The 23,484-nt window shown below is 45.8% G+C and overlaps 1 protein-coding gene across 3 annotated transcripts; it reads left to right on the top strand.

Moving 5' to 3' along the window:
* The first annotated feature begins 632 nt into the window (after positions 1–632).
* clcn7 (chloride channel 7) lies at positions 633–21,119 on the top strand. 3 transcript variants are annotated; one of them, XM_056605082.1, is made up of 25 exons: positions 633–872; positions 1,400–1,474; positions 2,998–3,063; positions 3,508–3,573; positions 3,735–3,867; positions 4,721–4,830; positions 6,290–6,370; positions 6,611–6,673; positions 6,940–7,023; positions 7,315–7,408; positions 8,144–8,208; positions 8,573–8,689; positions 8,803–8,860; positions 9,427–9,487; positions 10,288–10,429; positions 10,555–10,648; positions 11,371–11,552; positions 14,716–14,767; positions 15,343–15,470; positions 15,937–16,022; positions 16,289–16,421; positions 16,736–16,795; positions 17,291–17,467; positions 17,878–17,958; positions 18,138–21,117. In XM_056605082.1, the coding sequence occupies exons 1-25, from the start codon at positions 759–761 to the stop codon at positions 18,222–18,224; spliced, it is 2,409 nt and encodes an 802-aa protein (XP_056461057.1). In that variant the 5' UTR covers positions 633–758; the 3' UTR covers positions 18,225–21,117. The 3 variants fall into 3 exon arrangements, with proteins under 3 accessions (XP_056461057.1, XP_056461058.1, XP_056461059.1); XM_056605083.1 differs by having other exon boundaries at positions 639–872; positions 1,403–1,474; positions 18,138–21,118; XM_056605084.1 differs by lacking the exon at positions 1,400–1,474 and having other exon boundaries at positions 639–872; positions 18,138–21,119.
* The last annotated feature ends 2,365 nt before the right edge of the window (positions 21,120–23,484 follow it).

Here is a 23,484-nt window from a genome sequence, read left to right as displayed (position 1 = left end):
AGGCCTGGGCTGGTAGCACTATTAAACATTTGTTTTCTTTCAAGTAGAATGTAGACATTGTTGCATGGTAAAACTAAAAATAAAAAGTATTTTCTTACACATCCACCCTTAAATACAAATATGATGTTTGTTTAAACTCCTGTCAGCCACCAATAAGCAGCCATCATGGCTGTATATGATACCACAATGTTGAATAGAGCAGTAACTCAACTTAATACAGTACTGCAACAAATAATTTTGTTTCAGAGTATTGGATATCTAATATAGAGTATGCAATATTAGGCAACAATAATAAACAAAGATTATATAATAGTTATTAAATAATGTCAATTTCACTTAAAAATATATAAACTCAAACTTTATTTCGTTTATAGATTATCATACTATGCGTTGGGGATATGTTTTAGGTCAATTTAAATTTTCTGGTGTTCTATGCATGGATTATTCCTATTTTCAATCCTACCTGCAAAAAAAAGGTTTGTCATGCATCGAGAAATTATGTCATACTTTTTTTTTCAGGTTGCCCCATTATTCAGAGCATAAAGCATAGAGGCTTATTGATGTTCTAATAAAACTACAACACCCAGCACCACGCGTCAAATATGTTTTGTCCCTGCCTGCCACCCTTACAAAGCGTCACGAGTTTATGACAATATTGGTCATGGGGACATGAGATGAGGAGGAAAACAGAGAGCTAGCTTGAATTGGTCTTTTGCTAAGTTTTCTTTGTTTTGCAGGTGGACATTTTCGCTTAGACAATGGCCAACATTACGAAGAAAGTGTCTTGGTCCAGCCGGGCTGACGACTCGAACGCGACGGGGGAAGGAACGCCGCTGCTCAACGGTTCGGAGCAGCTCGGGTACTCCAGACAGGTAGTTACTAGTTAGCGTGCTTGTTTGGCTGTATATCCATCTGGTTGGCTGCTGTGGTTTTGAAGTAACCACATTAGCCATGCACTAAGAGGGGCCAGAGAACTCTGACAATATTATTTGGTTTGATTTAACGCTTTATGCAGTAGGACGTAAGTCTCTCAGTAAGTCTCAATGGAGGTACTCCCAGTGACTTTTTGCAGGGGTTGGCCGATGGACTCAAGAAGTGGACAGATGATGAGTAGAGCTTGTATCACATGACAGGCTACTATTCGTCAAACAGTGTCTACCTTAAATAGAAATACTGGAAATGTCTACTTCCTTTTGGGCAATTCAATGATTGGAAATCGGGCTGTCATTCAAAGCTGCCACAACAATGTCACAGATAACAGAAATATGGAACACCACTCTCTTGTGTTGTACCGACTTTTTGTGTAGGAACTTATTTTAACCACAATAACTGTAACTGCCGGCTGCAACACGTTGTCATATGTTTAAATGTAGAGTATGCACTGTTTTTTGGTTCATAGCAGTCTGGAGGAAGCATATCTCAGATAGGCAGAGTCAGCACGGTGAATATGGATGAAGAAATTACGTCAGAGGAGGTAAAGTCAGTTCAGATCCCTCTTCACTCTCTTCTGTCTGTCAATCACACTGGCATTCTACCCTCCTGCCTGAACTGCAACTTCTGAAGCATTTGTCATCTGAAAACCTTTTTCACACTTTTCATTTTCTTGGAGGCAAAATTCAACGCAATTAGCCTTAAAAAAACAGGAAAACAGAACAATGAGTAGGAGGTATGAACATGTGTAAAATCCTATCTTCCTATTAAAAAAGGTCAAGAATCACGAATCAAGATCTTATGACTGTCTTGCATGGAAATTTCGATCATTCTACTTCTGCCAAGACCAAAAAAATCACCCAAAGGAATCTTCATCTGCTTAGCTGTGGTGCTATGTATTACTTTGGCTCATGTTGGCTTGATTAGTAAAGTCTTTCCCTCCTGCAAGTTATTGTGATTTTCAATGACTTTCACATTCTTGCATGCCTGCTTGTCTACATGCCCAAAGATTATCATTAGTGGAAAATCTGAACATATTCCTAAATGGCAGACAGATTTACCTGATATGTAGCCTAGAATAATAATGTTTTTTTATGTGTGGATTCAATCTCCAAAGTTATGCTAATTTACTTGCAGATTTCCTTCTTTCATGCGTTTATGACTTTGTGTTAGCATGCATGCTTCTTGACTATGTAGCTGGTCTTATGACAACTGTGAATTCATGGAGTTTAATTCATGCAAGTGTTTACTAAATGTCTTGTTCAGGATACTTATTTTTTAGCAGAAAACCTTGACAAAGATGTTTTATTGTATGTGAAAGGTGAAGCTCATGATCGGAATACAGAAATTACACAATCCTTGTGACTTTCAAATCTTCATCAAAATGTTTGGCCAGTTTATAATCCTTTGTTGTACTATATCAGTTGTTGATGTAGGGTAGCTTTTAGCTAATGGGTAGAAATTAAATAAGGAATGCAATTGCAGCCAAAAAGTCACCATTTTCTAATTCAACCATTTCAATATTTAACAATGAGCATGTTCACACATGGACTTAAACACATTTTGTTTTATAAATGTATAATAAATACGGTAATTGTACCTTTCCCCTCTCGCTCTGTGGGGTCTATTTGTGGTATAATGTTTGTAATTTATGTTTTTTTAGGAAGAAATGATAGAATAGTAACTGATAAGTTGATGAAGACAATTTTAATCTTTCCTTGTTGTTGCTGTGGTGTGATTGATCGTCTGGCCGACGTTTCATACGTGAGGCGCTGATTGTATCCAGTTTCATACACCTATTTCAGAGGCAGAAAATGTAATAATGTCATTGTAAACTGCATGCACTTATCACTTTGCAGAAATCAGGATGTAGTTAACAGCTACACTAAGCGCTCATTTATACATAGTACGTGGTCATTTGTGTGCATTGCATTTCATCTTGTTGTACAATATAACGTCTCTCTAACGTCTCCTCTGAGTCCCAGGTTTTGTGGTACTGTGGCACAGTGGCGTCCTCTGCCTCTTCAACTCTTTGCCCTTCTGACCGTGACCCTCCAACTGTTTCAGGACTCGTTAAAGGGCCGGCCCAAAGAGATCACGCACAACGAAAAGCTTTTGTCGCTCAAGTACGAGGTACAGCAGTGTTGGCCCCCCGACAAACGTCGCAATTAATTCTCACGTGCATGCAAAACTGAATCCCACCTATCGTGACAAAACATTAACAATGTGTGATTCTAGGGTTAGTTCTCTTTTGTGTGGTTGTTTTGCAAATAAAGGGATCTAAATTAATTTGGTGTTTAGGGTCTGCATCAAGATAAGAAGATGCAGCTAGGAAACATTGGAATCCACCTCATGTAGCTATGAAACTTATTTCAACCATTTGATGTAGCTATGAAACATTTGAAACCTCTTAAATCAGTGCAACTGCGAGGCACAGGGATGTGATACTGACATAAAACCATTTCTGCTAAATGAACGACTTTGTCCTAGGAGGTTATTCAACCATTATGTCGGCAAAGCAGACTGCAGCCTCATACACTATAACTAAACTGTCCTGTTTATTTGGATGTGTTTCAGAGCCTGGACTATGACAACAGTGAGAACCAGCTCTTCCTGGAGGAAGAGCGCAGGATGAGCTATCTAGTGAGTACTCGTACCTGGCACCGATCGACGTCAACACACACTAGATATAACATGAGAAACGTAACACTATAACCAACTGCGCCATAACTCTTTCATTGAGAGTAGACCAACGGGACTGTTTTCATGTGGTGCCCTCACACGTTGTCGCCGTGTCCCTGCAGGGTTTCCGCTGTCTGGAGATCAGCCGCTGGGTGGTGTGTGGTCTCATCGGCTTCCTGACCGGACTCATCGCCTGCTTCATCGACATCATGGTGGAGCAGCTGGCTGGACTCAAGTACTACGTGGTCAAAGAGAGTATCCTTACTGGGCATGAGATGAACGACTGCACACACACACACACACACACACACACACACACACACACACACACACACACACACACACACACACACACACACACACACACACACACGCACACTCCCCTTCATTGGTTGTGTGTTTTGTCTTTCGTTAATGATCAAAATAGTAATTATTTGGCCCCTCTTAATGATTTTTGTCGTCTTGGCACATAAACCAGCCACGGAAACACATTGCTGCCAATATATTCTGTTTTGAAATGGCATCAAGGGTGACGGAGGTTGTGTTAAGCTGCTAACTCTCCAGAAGTTTCAGAACAATTTAGGAGAACAGGGCTGTTTCTATTCGATTTTATCTTGCAAACTACTCGTAAGCTGCATGCTGCGTTCACTTATTCAGAGATCCTATACGATTCATCCTATCACTTTACAGATGCAAAATAATTGCCTTTTATATAAAAATGAAGCCTATTTGTAACTGTTGGGCGATTTGGGAGGATTACCACAGTGCCAACTGCTTGTCCCGCCATGTAGCCACAGAGTTAGTGGCACCGCTCTAGAAAGTAGGTCAGATCACATCAATCTGCAAATAATGGTGCATACACAATAGCTCTTAGCTTGTGTGTTGTCAGCCTGCACAGATTAAATAAACATTGATTCCAGTTTTACAGTATTTAACTTGGTTCGCCCCCCGTGCGTTTGACCCCGGCCGGCAGTGTCCCCCGCTGTCTGCTCACTCAGCTCCTCGCCGTCCTTGTCGTGTTAAGGTCAAAGCTAGTGCCATGGCCCTCTCTCTTCAACAGCGCTGGCCTTATTCATTCCCTGACCTTTGACCCCCCCCTCGCTTCAAGATATTGAGAAGTTCACCGCTGGGGGAGGTCTGTCCATCTCCCTCATCCTGTGGGCCGTCCTAAACTCTGCCTTCGTTATGGTGGGAGCCATCATAGTGGCCTTCTTCGAGGTAAGGAGAAGCTCGAACACGTCGGGAAATAGTTGACTGAATTGTAATAATGCCGTATCATTATACTATCAATCATTATACTTAGTGGGGTCTTGTATGATATACTGATCTTATATGTCTTGCATGTATTCCATGTTCTGTTTTGTTAAATAACAATTGCTTATAACGAGGTTGATTGCCATATGTATTGGGATACATAAGGCTCCTCCCACAACAAATTAAAGTATCAAATACAAAACAGTGAAGTCATGTATTAAAAATACTAATATTGTATTTGGTGCATGCTTTTATCCACGAAACAACTATTCTAAGGGTCTGTGCACTAACCTGGGTTGCCGCAGTGGGAATCAACCCTTTAACCCTGACTGCTACTGCCACGCTCTCCCAGTTGAGCTGGGCAGGGATTCAAACCTTTAACCCTGACTGTGGTACTGCCACGCTCTCCCAGTTGAGCTGGGCAGGGATTCAAACCTTTAACCCTGACTGTGGTACTGCCACGCTCTCCCAGTTGAGCTGGGCAGGGATTCAAACCTATAACCCTGACTGTGGTACTGCCACGCTCTCCCAGTTGAGCTGGGCAGGGATTCAAACCTTTAACCCTGACTGTGGTACTGCCACGCTCTCCCAGTTGAGCTGGGCAGGGATTCAAACCTTTAACCCTGACTGTTACTGCCACGCTCTCCCAGTTGAGCTGGGCAGGGATTCAAACCTTTAACCCTGACTGTGGTACTGCCACGCTCTCCCAGTTGAGCTGGGCAGGGATTCAAACCTTTAACCCTGACTGTGGTACTGCCACGCTCTCCCAGTGGAGCTGGGCAGGGATTCAAACCTCTAACCCTGACTGTTACTGCCACGCTCTCCCAGTGGAGCTGGGCAGGGATTCAAACCTCTAACCCTGACTGTTACTGCCACGCTCTCCCAGTGGAGCTGGGCAGGGATTCAAACCTTTAACCCTGACTGTTACTGCCACGCTCTCCCAGTGGAGCTGGGCAGGGATTCAAACCTTTAACCCTGGCTGTGCCTTGCTCTTCCGACGGAGCTCGACGGGAGCCAATAATGATCAAACGATCCAAGCACATGCTCCTCATCACAGCTGTACATCTGAAGATAACATGCCACAGAACATAACCCTGTATGAACTGGATGTCACCATGTTGAAGTCTGACTGCTCTACAATGCTTGCTATGACGACGCCCAGGAGTGCGGTAGACCGTAGCTAAACAACACCTTCTACATGGCAGCAGGGAGAGCATTACTGAGTGGCTCGCTGTGCAGACAGAGGAACCACGAGGAACTCCCCTTGGGAATTTCCTCTTCTAAACAGTACCACGACATGATGTCTCAATCGCAAACTCGAAAGACTCTCAATTAACCTCATCTATCTGCAATTACATGAACTACCATCCCCCCCCCCATATCTCTTATCGTCTGCTTTCACTGTTTCCCCCTCGTCTGTCAGCCTATAGCCGGTGGAAGTGGCATACCTCAGATTAAATGTTACCTGAACGGGGTCAAGATTCCTCGGGTGGTCCGTCTGAAGGTATGTCTCAGAGAAATGCATCATTCCTTTACCCACAGTGATAATTCTAGGTGTGTGTGTGTGTGTGTGTGTGTGTGTGTGTGTGTGTGTGTGTGTGTGTGTGTGTGTGTGTGTGTGTGTGTGTGTGTGTGTGTGTGTGTGTGTGTGTGTGTGTGTGTGTGTGTCCTAGACAGTAAACGCTTTATACTAGGGCTAGGCATACATTCAAATGTACTAAAACCCTTTGTTTGTGTTGGACAGACCCTGTTGGTGAAGGTCGCGGGGGTCATCTGCTCCGTAGCTGGAGGACTCGCGGTTGGAAAGGTACCACAAGCACACATTGAGCTAGTCCGAAGAGTTGCTCCACAGCACAACGTTGCTTTTATTCTAATTGTTGGTTGGTGACCTCATTTTATCTCATTGGTTTATTAATGATTACAAGTTGTGCATTAGCAAGGTCTTCTTAATGACTGACGGAGGTAGTTTTAGTTTAGCTGAGGTTGTATGATGGGCTACGTAATGAGTTTTAGATCACATTCCAGTCCTGTTGTTGTTGTTGTTGTTGTTGACGTCGTCCCCTTCCCCCCCAGGAAGGCCCCATGATCCACTCGGGGGCTGTGGTGGCAGCGGGGGTCTCCCAGGGCCGCAGTACGTCCTTGAAACGGGACTTCAAGGTCAGTCCGCCGACCCCTGTCTTGTGAACTTATGTTTTGTGTCGGCTAGAAGGAAGTTATTAAATCAGTTCTTTAATTGATTAATCAGGTACGCTTTACATAACAAACAAAAACTACACCTAAGGATCAGTCCCAACACCGCTTTTATAAAAACATAGTTTTTATTTTGTTTTGCATAAGAAAAGTAAGTCTGTTTTTAATTATGTTAAATTCAGTATCTCAGTAGCTAAAATGTGTTCACAAAGCGGTTGTTTATTCTTCAGTATGCGTCTGTGTGTTCCTTTGTTGTAGATCTTTGAGTATTTTCGAAGGGACACAGAAAAAAGGGATTTTGTTTCTGCTGGAGCTGCAGCCGGTGTCTCAGCTGCTTTCGGAGCGCCTGTTGGTACATAGCACACGCACACGCACGCGCACGCGGACACACGCACGCGCACGCGGACACACATCCAAGTGTCTTTGTCGAGAAAAGGTCAAACAAATATGTATAACGCCACTGAGTGACTCAGGTACTCCCACCCCATCCCACAAAGCCGTCCCGGGGGGGACCCGCCTGGGCGGGTCCCCCCGGGCGGGTCCCCCCGGGCGGGTCCCCCCCGGGCGGGTCCCCCCCGGGCGGGTCCCCCCCGGGTGGGTCCCCCCCGGGCGGGTCCCCCCCGGGTGGGTCCCCCCGGGCGGGTCCCCCCGGGCGGGTCCCACCCGGGCGGGTCCCCCCCGGGCGGGTCCCCCCGGGCGGGTCCCCCCGCTGGCTTTGTTGCAAGGAGGGAAAACAGACGTATAGCATAATTAGAAGGCATTGTCTTCTGCTGTCCACTACTTTAATATTTAACTGACACTACGTACATTCACACAAACAAAAAAGGTTATTTTAGTATTTGAAACTTGCAGAATACTCAAGGGCCTTTATATGTTATCACCTAAAGGACACAAAGGTTGCTAACGTTCTGGCCATGGCCTGCATTGACACCGTAGAAAGCTCTCTCTCTCTCTCTCTCTCTCTCTGTCTCTGTCTCTGTCTCTGTCTCTGTCTCTGTCTCTGTCTCTCTCTCTCTCTCTCTCTCTCTCTCTCTCTCTCTCTGCCTCTCTGTCTCTCTGTCTCTCTCTCTCTCTGTGTGCCGTCCAGGGGGCGTTCTGTTCTCCCTGGAGGAGGCAGCCTCCTACTGGAACCAGATGCTGACCTGGAGGATAGTAAGTAGTCAGCCTCATGTCCACGTTCGCACCACGGATGGGCAGTGCCCCCACCGTGTGTCTGTGTACGGTCGACGCTCTATCCTTTCTGGAATAGCATTCGGATAAAACAAGTGGGAGGGGCTCAACCAGAAGTGGTGCTAAATAGAGGAATGTAACACTTTAAAGTCTTAATATGTGTTGACAACGGATTCGATTTGGCGGTTTGACGGAGACGTGGTCAACGTTGGTTGAACCAGTGCAGGTCCCCAATTCAGTGTGTTCATTTCTTGTCTAAATATTTCCACGTCCTATGCACGAATCACAGCTGTCGGAAGATTTCTTTCTGATATGCTCCTTCACTATCTGCTGTAATTCCTTCCAGTTCTTTGCCTCCATGATCTCGACCTTCACTCTGAACTTCTTCCTGAGCGTCTACAACAAAAACCCGGGGGAATTGTCCAATCCCGGTCTCATCAACTTCGGGAGCTTCGACAGAAACGTACGATCCTTGTGTTCATTCTGTCCGTTTCTTACTGCAAGTCTTCTGATTCTAACGGTTCTGGGAGAGAGGTGCATTAATGTTCATCTTTCTCATGGTTTGTCCTTCCTCAGAGTTCCTCGGAGTATAACCTCTACGAAATACCTCTCTTCATCGGCATGGGAGCTATAGGTAAACCTAATGATACACTTAATAGATTATTATATTGTCACCAACGGGTTATAACCTCAAGGACTAGGCTGATAAGCTAAATGATTATATCCTTGACTATTGGTGTTCAGACATTTTTGAAAAGAAGATCTAACATGATTATAGACGATTTAGTACGATGTCATCTTTGACAAACCCAGTTTCACTTGATGCATCTCCAAGTTTAGTGCCTAGATACAGTAGAAGTATTTACTGTAAAATGGGGCGGTCAAGTTTTGTTGGTTGGGTTGAATAGTTCTGGATATGCACCAAATTCTCATTGGTCGCACAGTCGTGGGTGTTACCTTCGTGTGGAGAAAAACACTTCTTAATCCATTATCTTTAGGGGCGATAAGGACATATGCAGACCGTTTTTATTTTTGAGAGATGGGCTATGTTGTTAGAAAAAACATTCTTATTATAAATAAGAATAATATTCGAGGGTCCTTTAATTCCTGTTGTGGTGGTTTCGTAGTTTCTGTTAAGGAATTGATTGTGGGTTGTAATGAGTGTGTTGGTTCTAACCTGTGAATGTGGTGGACCCCCAGGTGGGCTTCTGGGCGCGCTGTTCAACGCTCTGAACTACTGGCTGACCATCTTCAGGATCAGGTACTGACGGGGCGGCTTCTGCTGCGTCCGACCACAGGAAGGCTTCTGGACAGGAGGGGTGTACAACCGGGGGCCACCTCAAACAATCGGACCACACTTTTTTAACATTGCCTATGCAATGAAAAAAGTAATTTAGATTATACTTCATATTTTATCAAAGAACAAAAGTAAAACCTGCATCTTGACATCATTTACCAGAACCTTTTCTCGTCCGCTTTTCTGAGAAATAACGGGCTGAGGGCAAATATTTGAATATTCAGATATTCATTCGTTAGTTAGGTATTCAAATTATATTTCAGTGTTTGAATGCTTCGTTTTGATTATAAGAAAGAAATCAAGTACAAAAAATAGAAATGTTTTTTTCATTCTTATGTCTGCATATTTAAGAACAGCAGGTCAAAAAGGAGGTTGCATTTCGTTGGAATATCCCAGTTCTAAAATGTATATCTCGTTCGTTGATAAAAACTTTAGCAGTTAATAAAAACTGAATCTGCAGAGGCGTCTACCTGCAGCGTTTACAGGAAGCAGAAGCAAAAGATTTGACATTATTCAGTTTTTTTTGATGTAACGAATGCATTGTCTGATGAATTGATCCAAAGTGAAGTCAGCCTGTTTCCCGTTCCAATTTCTAAATCCTCTTGGTAACCAAAGTATACCCCACTGTCAGTTCATAATCAGGTCAGACGAGCACTCACAATATGGAACAATATGAAGTGATACTCCTCAGTAGGTCTCGTCCACCACGCGTATGGTAAGAGTGACATGGCGTGAGGCTGACCTGAGCTGGGCGCTCCCCTCAGGTACATCCACCGGCCCTGTCTCCAGGTGATGGAGGCCATGCTGGTGGCGGCCGTCACGGCCACCGTGTCCTTCATCATGATCTACTTCTCCAACGCCTGCCAGCCACTGGACGTCGTCCAGGGGGAGGACTATCCCCTGCAGGTCCGCACGCACGCACGCACGCACGCACGCACGCACGCACGCACGCACGCACCTTATCCCACCATGTTTTACATTTCATTGCGGTTTTCCTGCTTTTTCGTCCTTTTCCTGTTCGCTCTCTGTAGTTATACTGTGACGACGGTGAATACAACTCCATGGCCACCACCGTCTTCAACAGGCCAGAGAAGAGCCTGCAAAACCTCTTCCACAATCCCCCAGGTAAGAGGATTGTGTGTGATGCTGAGAACAGTCAGAACATGCAAAGCAGAAAGAGTAGGCGCCCAACCGAGGGTGGATCGATCTACCAACATTCAAACTACGATAGGAAGAACATTTTGCAACAGTGGGCTCTGCCGACCGCGTTCACAGGAAGTGAAACAAACTCCCTTTGAACAGACTTTTTTTATTTCCTTAAATCTTTTTTTTACAAGCCAAATAGCTGTGGTTTATATTCCTGTGCCGTTTAAAGGTACATTGTGCAACCACAAAGGCTTCAAGGTAGAAGATCTGTGCCCTTCTCAGTGATTTGCCTTCAAGTGATAAAACATGATGTTCCCGTATGCATTTCAGGATGACTTCTAATGTAAATACGCCTGTAGGCTTATTGGCATTAAAGGTTTGTGAGTAAAGAAATACACATTGGCATCACTTTACAGCTGACTAAAAAATACAAGGAACCAGTCTCAGGGAACTGAGTACTGTGAACTGTAACAGTTCCCTATAACAGTTCACGCCCATATTTGGGTGGGGTCATTTTGGTTGTGGGCAAGGATGCGTAATAAGATGTAGCTTATACCACAGAGCGCCTTGCACGTGGTATTTAAAAACATACAACGCATTCAACGCCTCCTGCAGCCTATGGAAAATGTGTCATTATTTTCCAAAAATACAATTAGCTTAACTTCCTGCTTTTGCCCCAAACCCTCTGATTGGCTGGGCAGGCTCCTACCACCCGCTGACGCTGGGCATGTTCACCATCACCTACTTCTTCCTGGCCTGCTGGACCTACGGGCTGGCGGTGTCGGCGGGGGTCTTCATCCCCTCGCTGCTCATCGGGGCGGCGTGGGGCCGGCTGATCGGCATCATGCTGCCCACCCTCTCCTCCACCAACGCCACGGGTCAGGTGCGTCTCCCCGCCGCCGCGCTCGTCTGTCGGGGAACGCCACTGCGCACCGCGGTCGGGGGTTGTGGCGTGGCCTGAGGCACCCCCGCGGTCGGGGTTCTGGAGCCTTCCACCGGGCAGGAGGGGCCTGGTTCAGGAAGGCCGTCATCAGACGCGTCCCTGCTGGTTCAGACGGGGTTCAACACGTGTTCTTGATGATGATTGAGGGCAGGACAACTCGGAGAAGGGACAGGTGTCGGGGTCTTAAGTTTGGACGCTCTGTAATATTCCCTTTTTAAGGCCTTTTGCCCGCCACGGCCAGGAGGACTCTGATTAGTACTAGAGGTCCCCTTTAAGATCGGTGTGCTCTGTGTGAGCGTTAGCCTGAGGTCTGTTGGCTGAACCTAACCGGTGTGATCAGACAGGGAGGACGCCGTTTCAATTTCATTAATGCAGGAGGAAATCTGTGTGATTCCATTCCACCGTTTAAACTTCAGCTTTGCCCTCCCCCCCCCCCCCCCCCCGCCTAATAAGCCCACATTATGGCCAAATCAAATCAGATTCCTGCAGTCTCTAATTATGCCACTGCCTGAAGCTGTAGGGAGCAAAGGTAGAAGGCTTACTCATTTTCTCCAAATCAACCTCCTTAAAGAGTAACAGTTTCCTCAGTTCCTTGGCCCAAATTGATTGTCTATTAAAATCCTGATATTAATCCTGATGATTTTGCATAACGTGTTCATTGGTATGCCTGAGGTCAAGCGTGGGGTTCAGCGTCAGGCCATCTGTGGGTTCCACCTCTCACCAAACATGCCTGAGTCATTTGGTCCGTAATGTCCATGGCCACATCTCTTGTATCACAGTCGTTAATGGTGTCTGGCTGGTTTGCCTTGCAGAACATGATTCCAAACTTGACAGGTTTGTTAGCCGCGTTCTGTGCGTAGAATTAGCGTGCTTTCCCTATCCACCGTGATATTCACCCTAGGCACATAACTTCTACATTTTTTGCGACTTTTCTTAAGAAAGGTGTGGCTGAGAGGAATGTTCCTGTTGGGTTATTTCTGCTTTTCAACGCGCCCCAGATCCGGTACAGAGGAGAAAATTGAAACAGCTTTGATGACTTGTACCTATAATGGTTCATTGACACATTCACACACCGACGGAGGAGTTGACCATGTAGACTGCTCTCTCCTCGTCGGGAGCAGTCAGGGTGAGGCGTCTCGCTCAGGGACACCTCGACACTCACTAGGGGGAGCCGGGGATCAAACCTTCCGGTTAGAAGTCAACCCGCTCTAACTCCTCAACTTCCCAGCTTTCACCAAAGGATAAGACTTTTTAAAGAGTTTAAAAGGTCTATTGTATAAAGCCAATACTCCATTGACTTCTATTCATAGGTCTTACTTGTTTCATCCTGAAATTGTCGGTCAACTAAGATGAACAATAGCCTTCATGTACTGGAAGGTAAACGATACCCATTGGCTTTTATAGTTCATTCAGTAACGTCATGTTTTTAGCCAGGCCAAATCTTGAAGTGAACCAAGGGTATAAAGTCACATGGGTCATGAGCCTGGCCTCCTGACCGCCGCCCTACGTCCGTACGCTTAACGTGTGTGTCGTGGCCCCTTCCAGTCTGTCAGCGGACGCCTCTCTGTCAGACGGGAGGTCCCCGTGCGCCCCCTGACAGCTTATGACAGAAGTGCTCTTCAACGATGAGTCTGTCGGTCGTACCCTCAGGCGAGAGCAGCCTGAGGCTCCATCCGCGCGGGGCGGGGTGGAACGGCGCTGAAAAGCAGGGGAGGCACATTCCACTCACTAGCTCCGGTCGCACCTTCCTCCAGGCACAGGACTGACGGATGAGCTGATGTAGGGGTGGGCCGGCTTAGCCCCGGTGGTGCGGCGGTTTGACCTGTACGCCTTGCATGACTCCGCCGTCGCTGTGTGTAGGAGCTGGTCCTTGCACGGCGCTTTGGGTAAAAGCGTCTGAGAGGTGCCCAAGATGTAAATGTATCAACGTGACCCATGATGGTTAATTGAACGCATAAGTTGAGCAGTCGCTGATGGTCACAGGACTATGGCAGCGTTACATTTAGTACAGCTTTTTTATGAGACTAAATTTGATGAGGAGTCAAGTTCCATTACTTATAGCCTACATTTGTGAATGATGTCATACATGCACCCTTCTGTTCATGCTGGCCGTATATATTGTTGTCCTCTCTTTGGACTAATGTACAACACTTGGTGTAAGCCGCTTTGGGTAAAAGTATCGACTGACTGACTGTTAAAATGTTCAGTAACTATATAATGCATTCAGGTGTTACAATGACCACAATAGCACAATACAAAAGGCCAACAAAACATACATATATAGCTATAAAAAGCATTATACCAAATACCATACCTAATTACATAACTGAACTACCAGTCATTTACAGCATGTATCAAAAACTGCATTTACTTCAAGTCGTAAATAATGTTTATTTGGAGTTCAATTCTACTTGTAAATAACAATCAAATGTACACCCAAGGTAGAACGTTCTTTCATTTGTAAAAAGCCAGACGCACAAGTTTGTCTATTAACTCTTGGCTTAAATAGACTGAGGTCAATCTCCCAGGCTGCATTGCTAACATCGTGTCTCTAAACACCAGCCGTGCAACTGGTCCCCCAGCAGTGCAGTGCCCTCTAGTGGAGCCTTGGTGTCACTACGACAAAAGTAGTCAAAAACACAAAGGTTGTCAAACAGTGTTCAGTGGAGTCGCTGTTCTAGGGTTTGTAGGAAGAACCAGTGTTCTATAATTCTATCATTTATTTGATTCAGAAGAATACAATTCAGAAGTAGGAAAAAAACGACCGAGCCGTGGCAGTTTGATTATACGCCTACACGTGTTTGAGTAAACAAAGACACAGCTAGGTGGAGCAGCTAGACGGGATGTTAACGGCTTCACCAACTGTCACATATTGGAACGCAGGTCCACTGCAAGAAGGAGTCAGTTGAACAAAAGCCATGTCTGAAATACATGTTGACCTGGAAAAACGTCATCGGCTAACCTTGGCTCTAAGCAAGCCTGCCAAACCCTTTTAAGCACGTCAAGGTTATCTCCCAGATAGGCCCACATTCTCTTCAGTAGAGTAAACCTGCGCAGCACTCTTCCTCATGTTTTGGCCAACAGTCCTGTGTTTCCTCTTCAGATCTGGGCCGATCCAGGGAAATACGCTCTGATTGGCGCTGCTGCTCAACTCGGTGGGTCCTCATCAAATACGAGTCATTAGGCCTTGTTTTTAAGCGCACTCATTAATGATGATAATTTGTGTGAATGGTTTTAGTTAGACATGTATGTATGAATCACTTCTCAAATGCTTACATGAACACCAGTTTATTGAAATGACAAACATACATCCCAGAGACGTGTCTGTCGGCGATTGTATAATTTAATAGTGACCGTCGCCTTTTAAAGACATGAAATTAATTGTGGAGTGCATCTTAATTCTGTAATATCCTGCTTACGTCATATGTCATTTACAAGTGAAACAATCACGGCAATCGATGAAGAGTGATTGGACAGAGAAGAAGCCATGAGAGCTGGGGTAACCACCACAGGATAACGCCCTTATTGTGGGGTGTCGAGCCGTACCATTTCCACGAGTTGAGCTGAACAGGAATTTAGGTTTATTATTACAATTGGGTTCGAAATTAAAAAAGAAAACCACTTCAATATCTCAGGGCACTCACTGTTTGATATTTCATGCGTGCCTGAAATCCATAATTTGAACCCTATGAGAAAGTAGTCCCTAACGACTGCCCTCCCCGCCCTGCAGGGGGCATCGTGAGAATGACCCTGAGTCTGACCGTCATCCTGATCGAGGCCACGGGCAACGTGACGTACGGCCTGCCCCTCATGCTGGTGCTCATGACGGCCAAGATAGTGGGGGACTACTTTGAGGAGGTAAGGGTCGGCTTCACCATCTGCCGCGCTCTGGGTTAGGTTTCCATGGTAACAGCCCATCGTCACCCTCACTGAGATGACCGTCTGGCTCATCCTCTACTGCGCACCACTCACCTCACTCTGGGTTTGGTTTCTATGGTTACTATCAGTCATCCCCGTCTGGTCAAGTTGACCTAGATCTGTTGTGATGTGATGATATGATATCTCACGTTGCATCTATTAACTCTGAGATCAGAGATCACGTTTCATTTCACTCTTTCATCCGACAACAGTTATCTATCTCCTAGATATTTTTGTATTTATTATGGATGACGTGGCCCAGATTCTTTCTACCAAAATGCGTGTTTCCCAGAAGGCCGTTATATTTTGGGCCTGTAGTGAGTACAATAAACCGTTGCCAGTTTTACCTCCTACAAGAAATAAGACGATGCGGTCCGACCCCCCCTAAGCACGGCTTGTCTTCCAGGGTCTGTACGACATCCACATCAAGCTGCAGAGTGTTCCCTTTGTGCACTCTGAGGCCCCCCCCACTTCTCATTGGCTGACGGCCAGGTAAGACCCCACCCCCACCAGGTCAGACCTAACGTCTGACAGGTCCGAACAAGGAAATAAGCCATTTTGTTTTCAACCGACGTATTTTGCATTAGAAAGGCTTGAGACGACCAATCAAAGTGCTTCCTTTCCCTAGCAGATGGAGTCGAATGATTATAAGATAAAAGGCCTTTTTGAATTCAGCAGAAGAAGAGGACATTATGTTTGGAGTTTTGTGTCCTTTGACCTTTGACCTCCTTTGACCTCCTTTGACCTTTGACCCCCAGAGAGGTGATGAGTTCCCCGGTCACGTCCTTCAACCGCGTCGAGAGGGTGGGCACGATCGTCGACCTGCTTAGCAACACCTCCACCAATCACAACGGCTTCCCCGTTGTCGTGAGCAACGCCAACGGAGAGGAGGTAACCCATCTGCCAGGCGGCGGTCTGTGAACGCGCTTCGGTCAGCAGAATCAGATCATGTGGCCGTTTCCCAAAAATATTGTTCAGGAACCACGAAGTCACATGGCGTTCAAAGGACAGCTTTGGGACTCTGTGTTGCGGACAAATGGGTCAAAGAAGAAAGTAAATGATTAAGACCGTAGTATCGATAAGCTCGGACGTACAGTTACGTTAACGCGCTCCGATCACAGGAAAGATATAGCAAGCGTATGAGGGAAGATTAGAAGTATCGTCATAAAGCGCCTTTCTGCCTCCCTCTTCTTCCTGTCCCTCAGCCGGCGAAGCTGTGCGGCCTCATCCTGCGGTCCCAACTCATCGTCCTCCTCAAGCACAAAGTGAGTCTGCGTGTGACTCTGCACCGTAGAATCATCTCGTTCCTCACGATGGAAAACATCCAAATTTGTAGTCGTATTTTAAAATGCATCAATCATGACGGTTAATCGACACGTGGCTCTGTACTGGCCGCCCACCGCCCAGGACCTCTACCAGAGAGGGCCCTCAGTGTGCTCTACATGAGCCTTTGGTCTCAGGTTGATCTGGCCGCCCACCGCCCAGGACCTCTACCACAGAGGGCCCTCAGTGTGCTCTACATGAGCCTTTGGTCTCAGGTTGATCTGCCCGCCCACCGCCCAGGACCTCTACCAGAGAGGGCCCTCAGTGTGCTCTACATGAGCCTTTGGTCTCAGGTTGATCTGGCCGCCCACCGCCCAGGACCTCTACCAGAGAGGGCCCTCAGTGTGCTCTACATGAGCCTTTGGTCTCAGGTTGATCTGCAGGCAGATGAGCCCCCCCGGACCACGCTGTTGTTCACCCCTGGCTGCGCTCTGCAGGTGTTTGTGGAGCTGGCGCGCTCCAAGCTGACCCGCAGGAAGCTGCAGCTGAAGGACTTCCGGGACGCCTACCCCCGCTTCCCCCCCATCCAGAGCATCCACGTGTCCCAGGACGAGAGGGAGTGCATGATGGACCTGACGGAGTTCATGAACCCCACGCCCTACACTGTGCCTCAGGTGGGCGGGCGCACACACACACACACACACACACACACACACACACACACACACACACACACACACACACACACACACACACACACACACACACACACACACACACACACACACACACACCCCCTTTGAACGATGCAAAGGTCTTCAGACAGTTTGACCTTGACTAGGATTAAGTGCTTTGAGCCTATAGTGAAATAATGAACGGTAGAACATACACATTTTTTTTTTATTTTCCACCTAAAAAATGTGTAAAGAATAAGTGGTACTGGAAAGTCCGGTATTGGTTATTGTCCCATAAATCCACATGTTCTCCATCCATTCGCCACCGGCCCCGGTCTGGGATGCACCAGAGATAGTTCTGCCTCAGGCGTCCAGATGACGGGTGTGTGTGTGATGTCTGTTTGGTGCAGGAGACGTCTCTGCCTCGAGTGTATAAGCTGTTCCGAGCCCTGGGACTGCGCCACCTGGTGGTGGTGGACGATTCCAACAGGGTAGGTTCTGATTTAGCACATAATTGTTATTTTCTTCCCCCTCCCCGCTAACTTTAACGCTGGCTAAACACGTGTTTACTTAAAGAGCCAGTGAATACAGTGTCCCAGATGGATTCAAACACTTTGAATCCATAGTCCCACACTGTTTTTTTTTTATATACTTGCCTTTTTCCTCCTAGGTGGTTGGACTGGTGACTCGGAAGGATCTGGCCAGATACCACCTGGGTAAACATGGGCTGGAGGAGCTCCAGCTGGCCCAGACATAGAGCATGGAGCCGGAAGCTTCTCCCATGGACTCAGGTCTGCATCAACAGCACCACCTTCACAGGTTGCCTAGTAACACGTTGCCCCTCATTCGACTCTAATATCTGGGTCACCGAGACTTTGGAAAAAGACTGCACTTTTTTTAAGGCAAAGTACGAAGTTGTATTTATTATTGAAAGAGAAAAAAAGTGTTTTGTAGCTGAGCAACATGAATAAAACTAGTCTTGTTTGTTAATTTGCAACAAATTTAATTACAGTTTGTTTTAGTTCAATTTCGGCTGTCAAGTCTCTGTTGGTATCGCCCAGACAATTTGTCAGAATAGAAAAAGTAAAGTCAAGCTTCCCTTATAGTTTTTAGTTTTTTATTGAAATAGTTTCGGTTAAAATCCTGAATTAGCCCCGTTGTGCGGTCCCATTGTCGTGCCCCCTGGTCCTGAATCCCTTTCCAGCCTCTGCTTCAGTCAGACCAGCTCCATAGGAGTCTTCACTTCTTCCTCTTCTTTTCATCTGGTTTTGCACTGCATTGGGAGGAGCCTTTATTTATTGTAAGTTATTGGAGGGGTGGGCTGAGCCAGTGGGTCAGTAGTGATCTCTCCTCATTACTGACACCCTTTTTAAAGGGGTGCTCCCACAATTGTACACATTGAAGCTCCCGTTGGGGTACTATGCGACCGTAGCCTGATCGAGGCCACAACCGCCTGCAGTTAAATACTGTTCTCTCTGCCAGCTGATAAAGTAGCTGGCAGATGGGTTATTGGTGTCTCCTATTATGTAATACAACTAATATCAAAGATTGTATTGTAGATTGTAAAAAAAAAGGCGCCCAAATTATTTCAAGACTCTTTCCCTCTGCCCAAATGGAGCCTCGATGTGTTTAATCGGGTGAGTGCCTTTTTAGACAGAAGAAGGCTTCATTCGTCTAAGCTTAATAAGCTTTAGTTTTCTTTCTATTGACTGGCAGTGGGAGCAGAAAGGCGAGGGCAGAGCTCAGTGTTTATTGTCAAACATATTTGCTTGACATAGAAGCTACTGAGTTGCACAGTTGCTATACAGCATGGACACCATCTCCAATCACGTATTTGGCTCAAATGAATCTCTTGGCGTTGTTCCATTGGCTCTTTTTGCCGTGTCGGGCCTTTCTGATTTGCGTTTTCACCACCACTGGAACTTGAACAATATTGAAGATGCTCGATGTCATTGTGTGTCGCCTTCCGTCTGAAACAACCCTAATATGTGAATCGCGTCTTAAAACGAATCAATCCGATATCATGGTAGACTATAGAACTAAAAGGGTGGTAAGGTTCGTTATGGCAAACACAACTCAAGCGTGTCATCAGTTAAGAACATAAGGGGCGAGCATGTCCTACCTTCACACTGGAAGCCCGGTTGTAATGGAGAAGCTACTTCCAGCCGTGCAGGGCTGCAGTACGTACCAAACTGATCATGTATAGTACGGATGGATAAGCGCCACAAGGTGACGGTTTTGACATCACCTTGAGCCACCATTTGAGCCAATCGGTTCACAGCAACCATTTCTTTCCACAGAGATGTCATCATAGGTCAAACACACCTTTCAAAGTTCAGCCCACTCTGAATAATCTGTGTTTTAATTCATTTGTTCGACTCCTTGTTGTCACAAAGGTACGGTTTACATTGAGCTGGTTTAGTCGTTTTGGTCATTGTTCTACTTGACTACATTTGATAATTTTTCAATGAAACTTTTCTGTGTTTAATTTAAGTTGTGATTTGCATAAACGATGCCCCAATTGCCACATTGTCCCGTTGTACAGATATGTTCAAAGTATAGACGATGGTGGATGGTTTTATTTTATGGCTCAATCAGCATTTGTTTGTGAACTAATAAAGTTATTGGTTGTTAATAATTTCCCCCCTGATTTACTTGTTCACTAACTATTAATAAGCGGCTGCATCTGTAACGAGCATTAACTCTCTTCAGTTCAGTAAAGGTAGATGTTGTATCGGCACATTTTGTTTTGTGTTTTTAGGTTCAGAAATGAATAAAACAGTTTTTTCCAGACATGAGTGGTTGTTGTTAAGAAAACGGTTTACTGTGGTTTAAAATAAATGAAACGATTCTCTAGTGTTGAATCTAATTGATGGCTACTCTGTTATATGCTGTATGCAGCTGCAAGGGCCTTTCTACCCATACCAGGGACGATGGTTAGGTTTCTCTGTGCCTTCCTAAACAAGAATAATGTCGTCGAATGGGCAGAACATCTGAACAAGGGGAGGATGAGGGTATCAGGAGCTTTATGGATCATTCATTGTGCCAGCGATGGAAACCAACCACGCCAGAGAAGGAAGTCCTAAAACTCATCCATCAGTGACATTTTGAGGCTGGCTATCGGTGAAAGCTAGAGGTCCAAGGACCAGTTTATCTCCTCCTGGATCACCTTGTCACAACAGATTTTAAAGACGCATAGAGAATAAAACAGCAGCGAGTGCTGTACTCATCTCATAATTATTTAATTAAAGTGTAAAAGTGATTAATATTTATTTTGGAATTCTAAAGTACTGTGTGACGAGGGGTATTCCAAGCTTACCTGTTAGCGACATTTATTAACCCTAATCAATCGATATCAGTCAGGCTCTTACCGGTCATTCGTGATATCTGAGCTGCTCTGCTCACAGGTTGAGCTGCTACTAAAGGGACACGAGAGTGCCATCTCGTAGCCTACATTCTACAGTCGTTAGTCCGTGGCGGACTCAGACTGTTTGAAGGGCAGGGGCGAATAAATGAAAAAGGGCCCATTCTGCACAACGTGGGGCGCAAACAGCGGGCGAAAAGCTAGGGCACTTTCTCTTGCATTCGCCACTCTAGGGTAGATGGCGCTTTTTCAACCATGGGGGCACTGTAAGGGCATCAAGAGGGCACTCATTGAGGCCCATGGGGGCACTGTAAGGGCATCAAGAGGGCACTCATTGAGGCCCATGGGGGCACTGTAAGGGCATCAAGAGGGCACTCAACCATGGGGGCACTGTAAGGGCATCAAGAGGGCACTCAACCATGGGGGCACTGTAAGGGCATCAAGAGGGCACTCAACCATGGGGGCACTGTAAGGGCATCAAGAGGGCACTCATTGAGGCCCATGGGGGCACTGTAAGGGCATCAAGAGGGCACTCATTGAGGCCCATGGGGGCACTGTAAGGGCATCAAGAGGGCACTCATTGAGGCCCATGGGGGCACTGTAAGGGCATCAAGAGGGCACTCATTGAGGCCCATGGGGGCACTGTAAGGGCATCAAGAGGGCACTCATTGAGGCACGTTATCGAATGTTCTTGTTCCAGAGGGCTCATCATACTTTATTGTATGAAGGGGCACCAGAGGGCACCCAATAACTTTTTTCACATGTAAAGGGCAGCCAATAAGGCACTTTCTCTCGTATTCGTTACTATTGAGGGCACTTTTTCAACCATGGAGGCCCGGTTATTGTGCCTCCATGAGTCCGCCACTGGTTATAGTTGCCATAGACATGAACTTGGATGATCCCTCTCGTAGTAACTGCCTGCAGTTCGATTTAATTGCTATCGTGATGAATGTTAATGCGGTGTTCATGGGAGGTGGTGGTGCCTGGGGATGGCTGTCATCCAACGCCCAAAGACCTGCGGCCCCGACGCTGAGCAGCACTGCAGACGGGAGGCAGCCAGGCGCCGTGGCTATAGGGGGGACCCCCTCCAGGTAACAGGTGCTCGGTTCTGGACTCAATATCTGCCCCCTAACTGGGGGGTCATCCACATGCAGGAGGACCAACAGCCTCTGTTACTCAAAGCCGTCAGAAATCCCTAAGTCGCGTTAGATAAAGAAATCTTCTGATCACTAATCTAGTCAACGCTGACGGGATCAGCACCAAGGCCAGCTCCCCGACCGGACCGGGGACCTGGGGACCCGGGGACCCGGGGACCCGGGGACCCGGGACCTGGGGACCCGTGCTCTATGTCTTACGTCTCTCCGGATGGTAAGAGAAATTAAGGTGCTTTAATTGATTAGGAAAGGCATCCCGTTACAAAACGACTCATTCACAAGTGTAGATAGGCTGGTTGACTTTGTTTGACGTTATTTTGCTTATATTAAATGAGGCATTTGGCCACCAACTCGTATAATTCATCTCACATGTTTGGGTTTTATCAATCTATTTTTGAAGGGGGAAACATGCCTGAGAGTATTGCGAAATAGCACTATTTGATTAACGATGTTTAAAATAATTACAAAAAAACAAGGCATCAGGCAATACATGCCCGGGTTCCACAAGCATCGCAAAGGACTTGGAAAATTGACTACTCATGCATACTTCTTTTGTGTGTAACATTCTCACACTAGTCTTCTTGGTGGTTAATCTGCTATCACCTTAGCCTTTTTGTCCACTGCGTTATGACCGCTTTGTCCTTATCTTTGTGGGTCAAGCTCTTTGCCCTTCATTATTAACTGCAGTGAGTTTCATGTTTCATTTTATAACGAAACCATTGGATCTCACCATAACAGTCAAATTAGATTTAGGGAGAGATTAAGATGTGCAGACAAGACAATTTACAATTACATTATATTAGTATCGCAAAATATTTGTCATTTATCCAGACTACTGCTTTTATTGTTATTATATTACTAAATATACTTCAACATTTTGAGGGCACCCAAAACTATACAGCATTGACAACATTGAGTCCCTTTGTCATGACTGCAAAGTACATCAGTGACAACAATGAAGTGATTAATCATCTTATGGTTCATTATGAACTGAATCAAATATATTGGTGAGCAGCTTATGAGGCTGTAGGTTAATCATAATAAAACAAATACATCTGTGGGATGCAAATGCAAAGCTAATATTCTGTAAATAGTTTATTCTAATGTCTCTTTTTGTCACTTATTTTGACTACTAGTTAATGGCAAACAAGACTGCACTTGCATCTTAATTGCACACATCTTCTCTCACGCTCTCCTTGGAGTGCTTTCTGCCAAGATAGATACGCCAATGCTAAGGAACACAATCAATCCGGTTTTATACACATATGGATTGAGCACAAGTTGGATTGAGACTATAAGTATGCACTAGGTTTATAGCAATGGACAACTGGATGAGAATTAAAATAAATAAATAAAAATCTTTCCCGGCAAAAGCCAGTGATTAACTCGAAAATAATGTACTGAACACAACTGCGTACTGACTTTAAAGTAATTAGGAACACTCACAGAACAGGCCAATGGAAGGTTCTCCCAGTTCTACAGCTGAGCAGCTTATCTCA

Source organism: Gadus chalcogrammus, chromosome 2 (genome assembly GCF_026213295.1).
Source record: "Gadus chalcogrammus isolate NIFS_2021 chromosome 2, NIFS_Gcha_1.0, whole genome shotgun sequence".
NCBI classification, from domain to species: Eukaryota; Metazoa; Chordata; class Actinopteri; order Gadiformes; family Gadidae; genus Gadus; species Gadus chalcogrammus.
The sequence above is the reverse complement of the archived record's forward strand: the minus strand, read 5'-3'. Positions and strand labels throughout refer to the sequence as shown.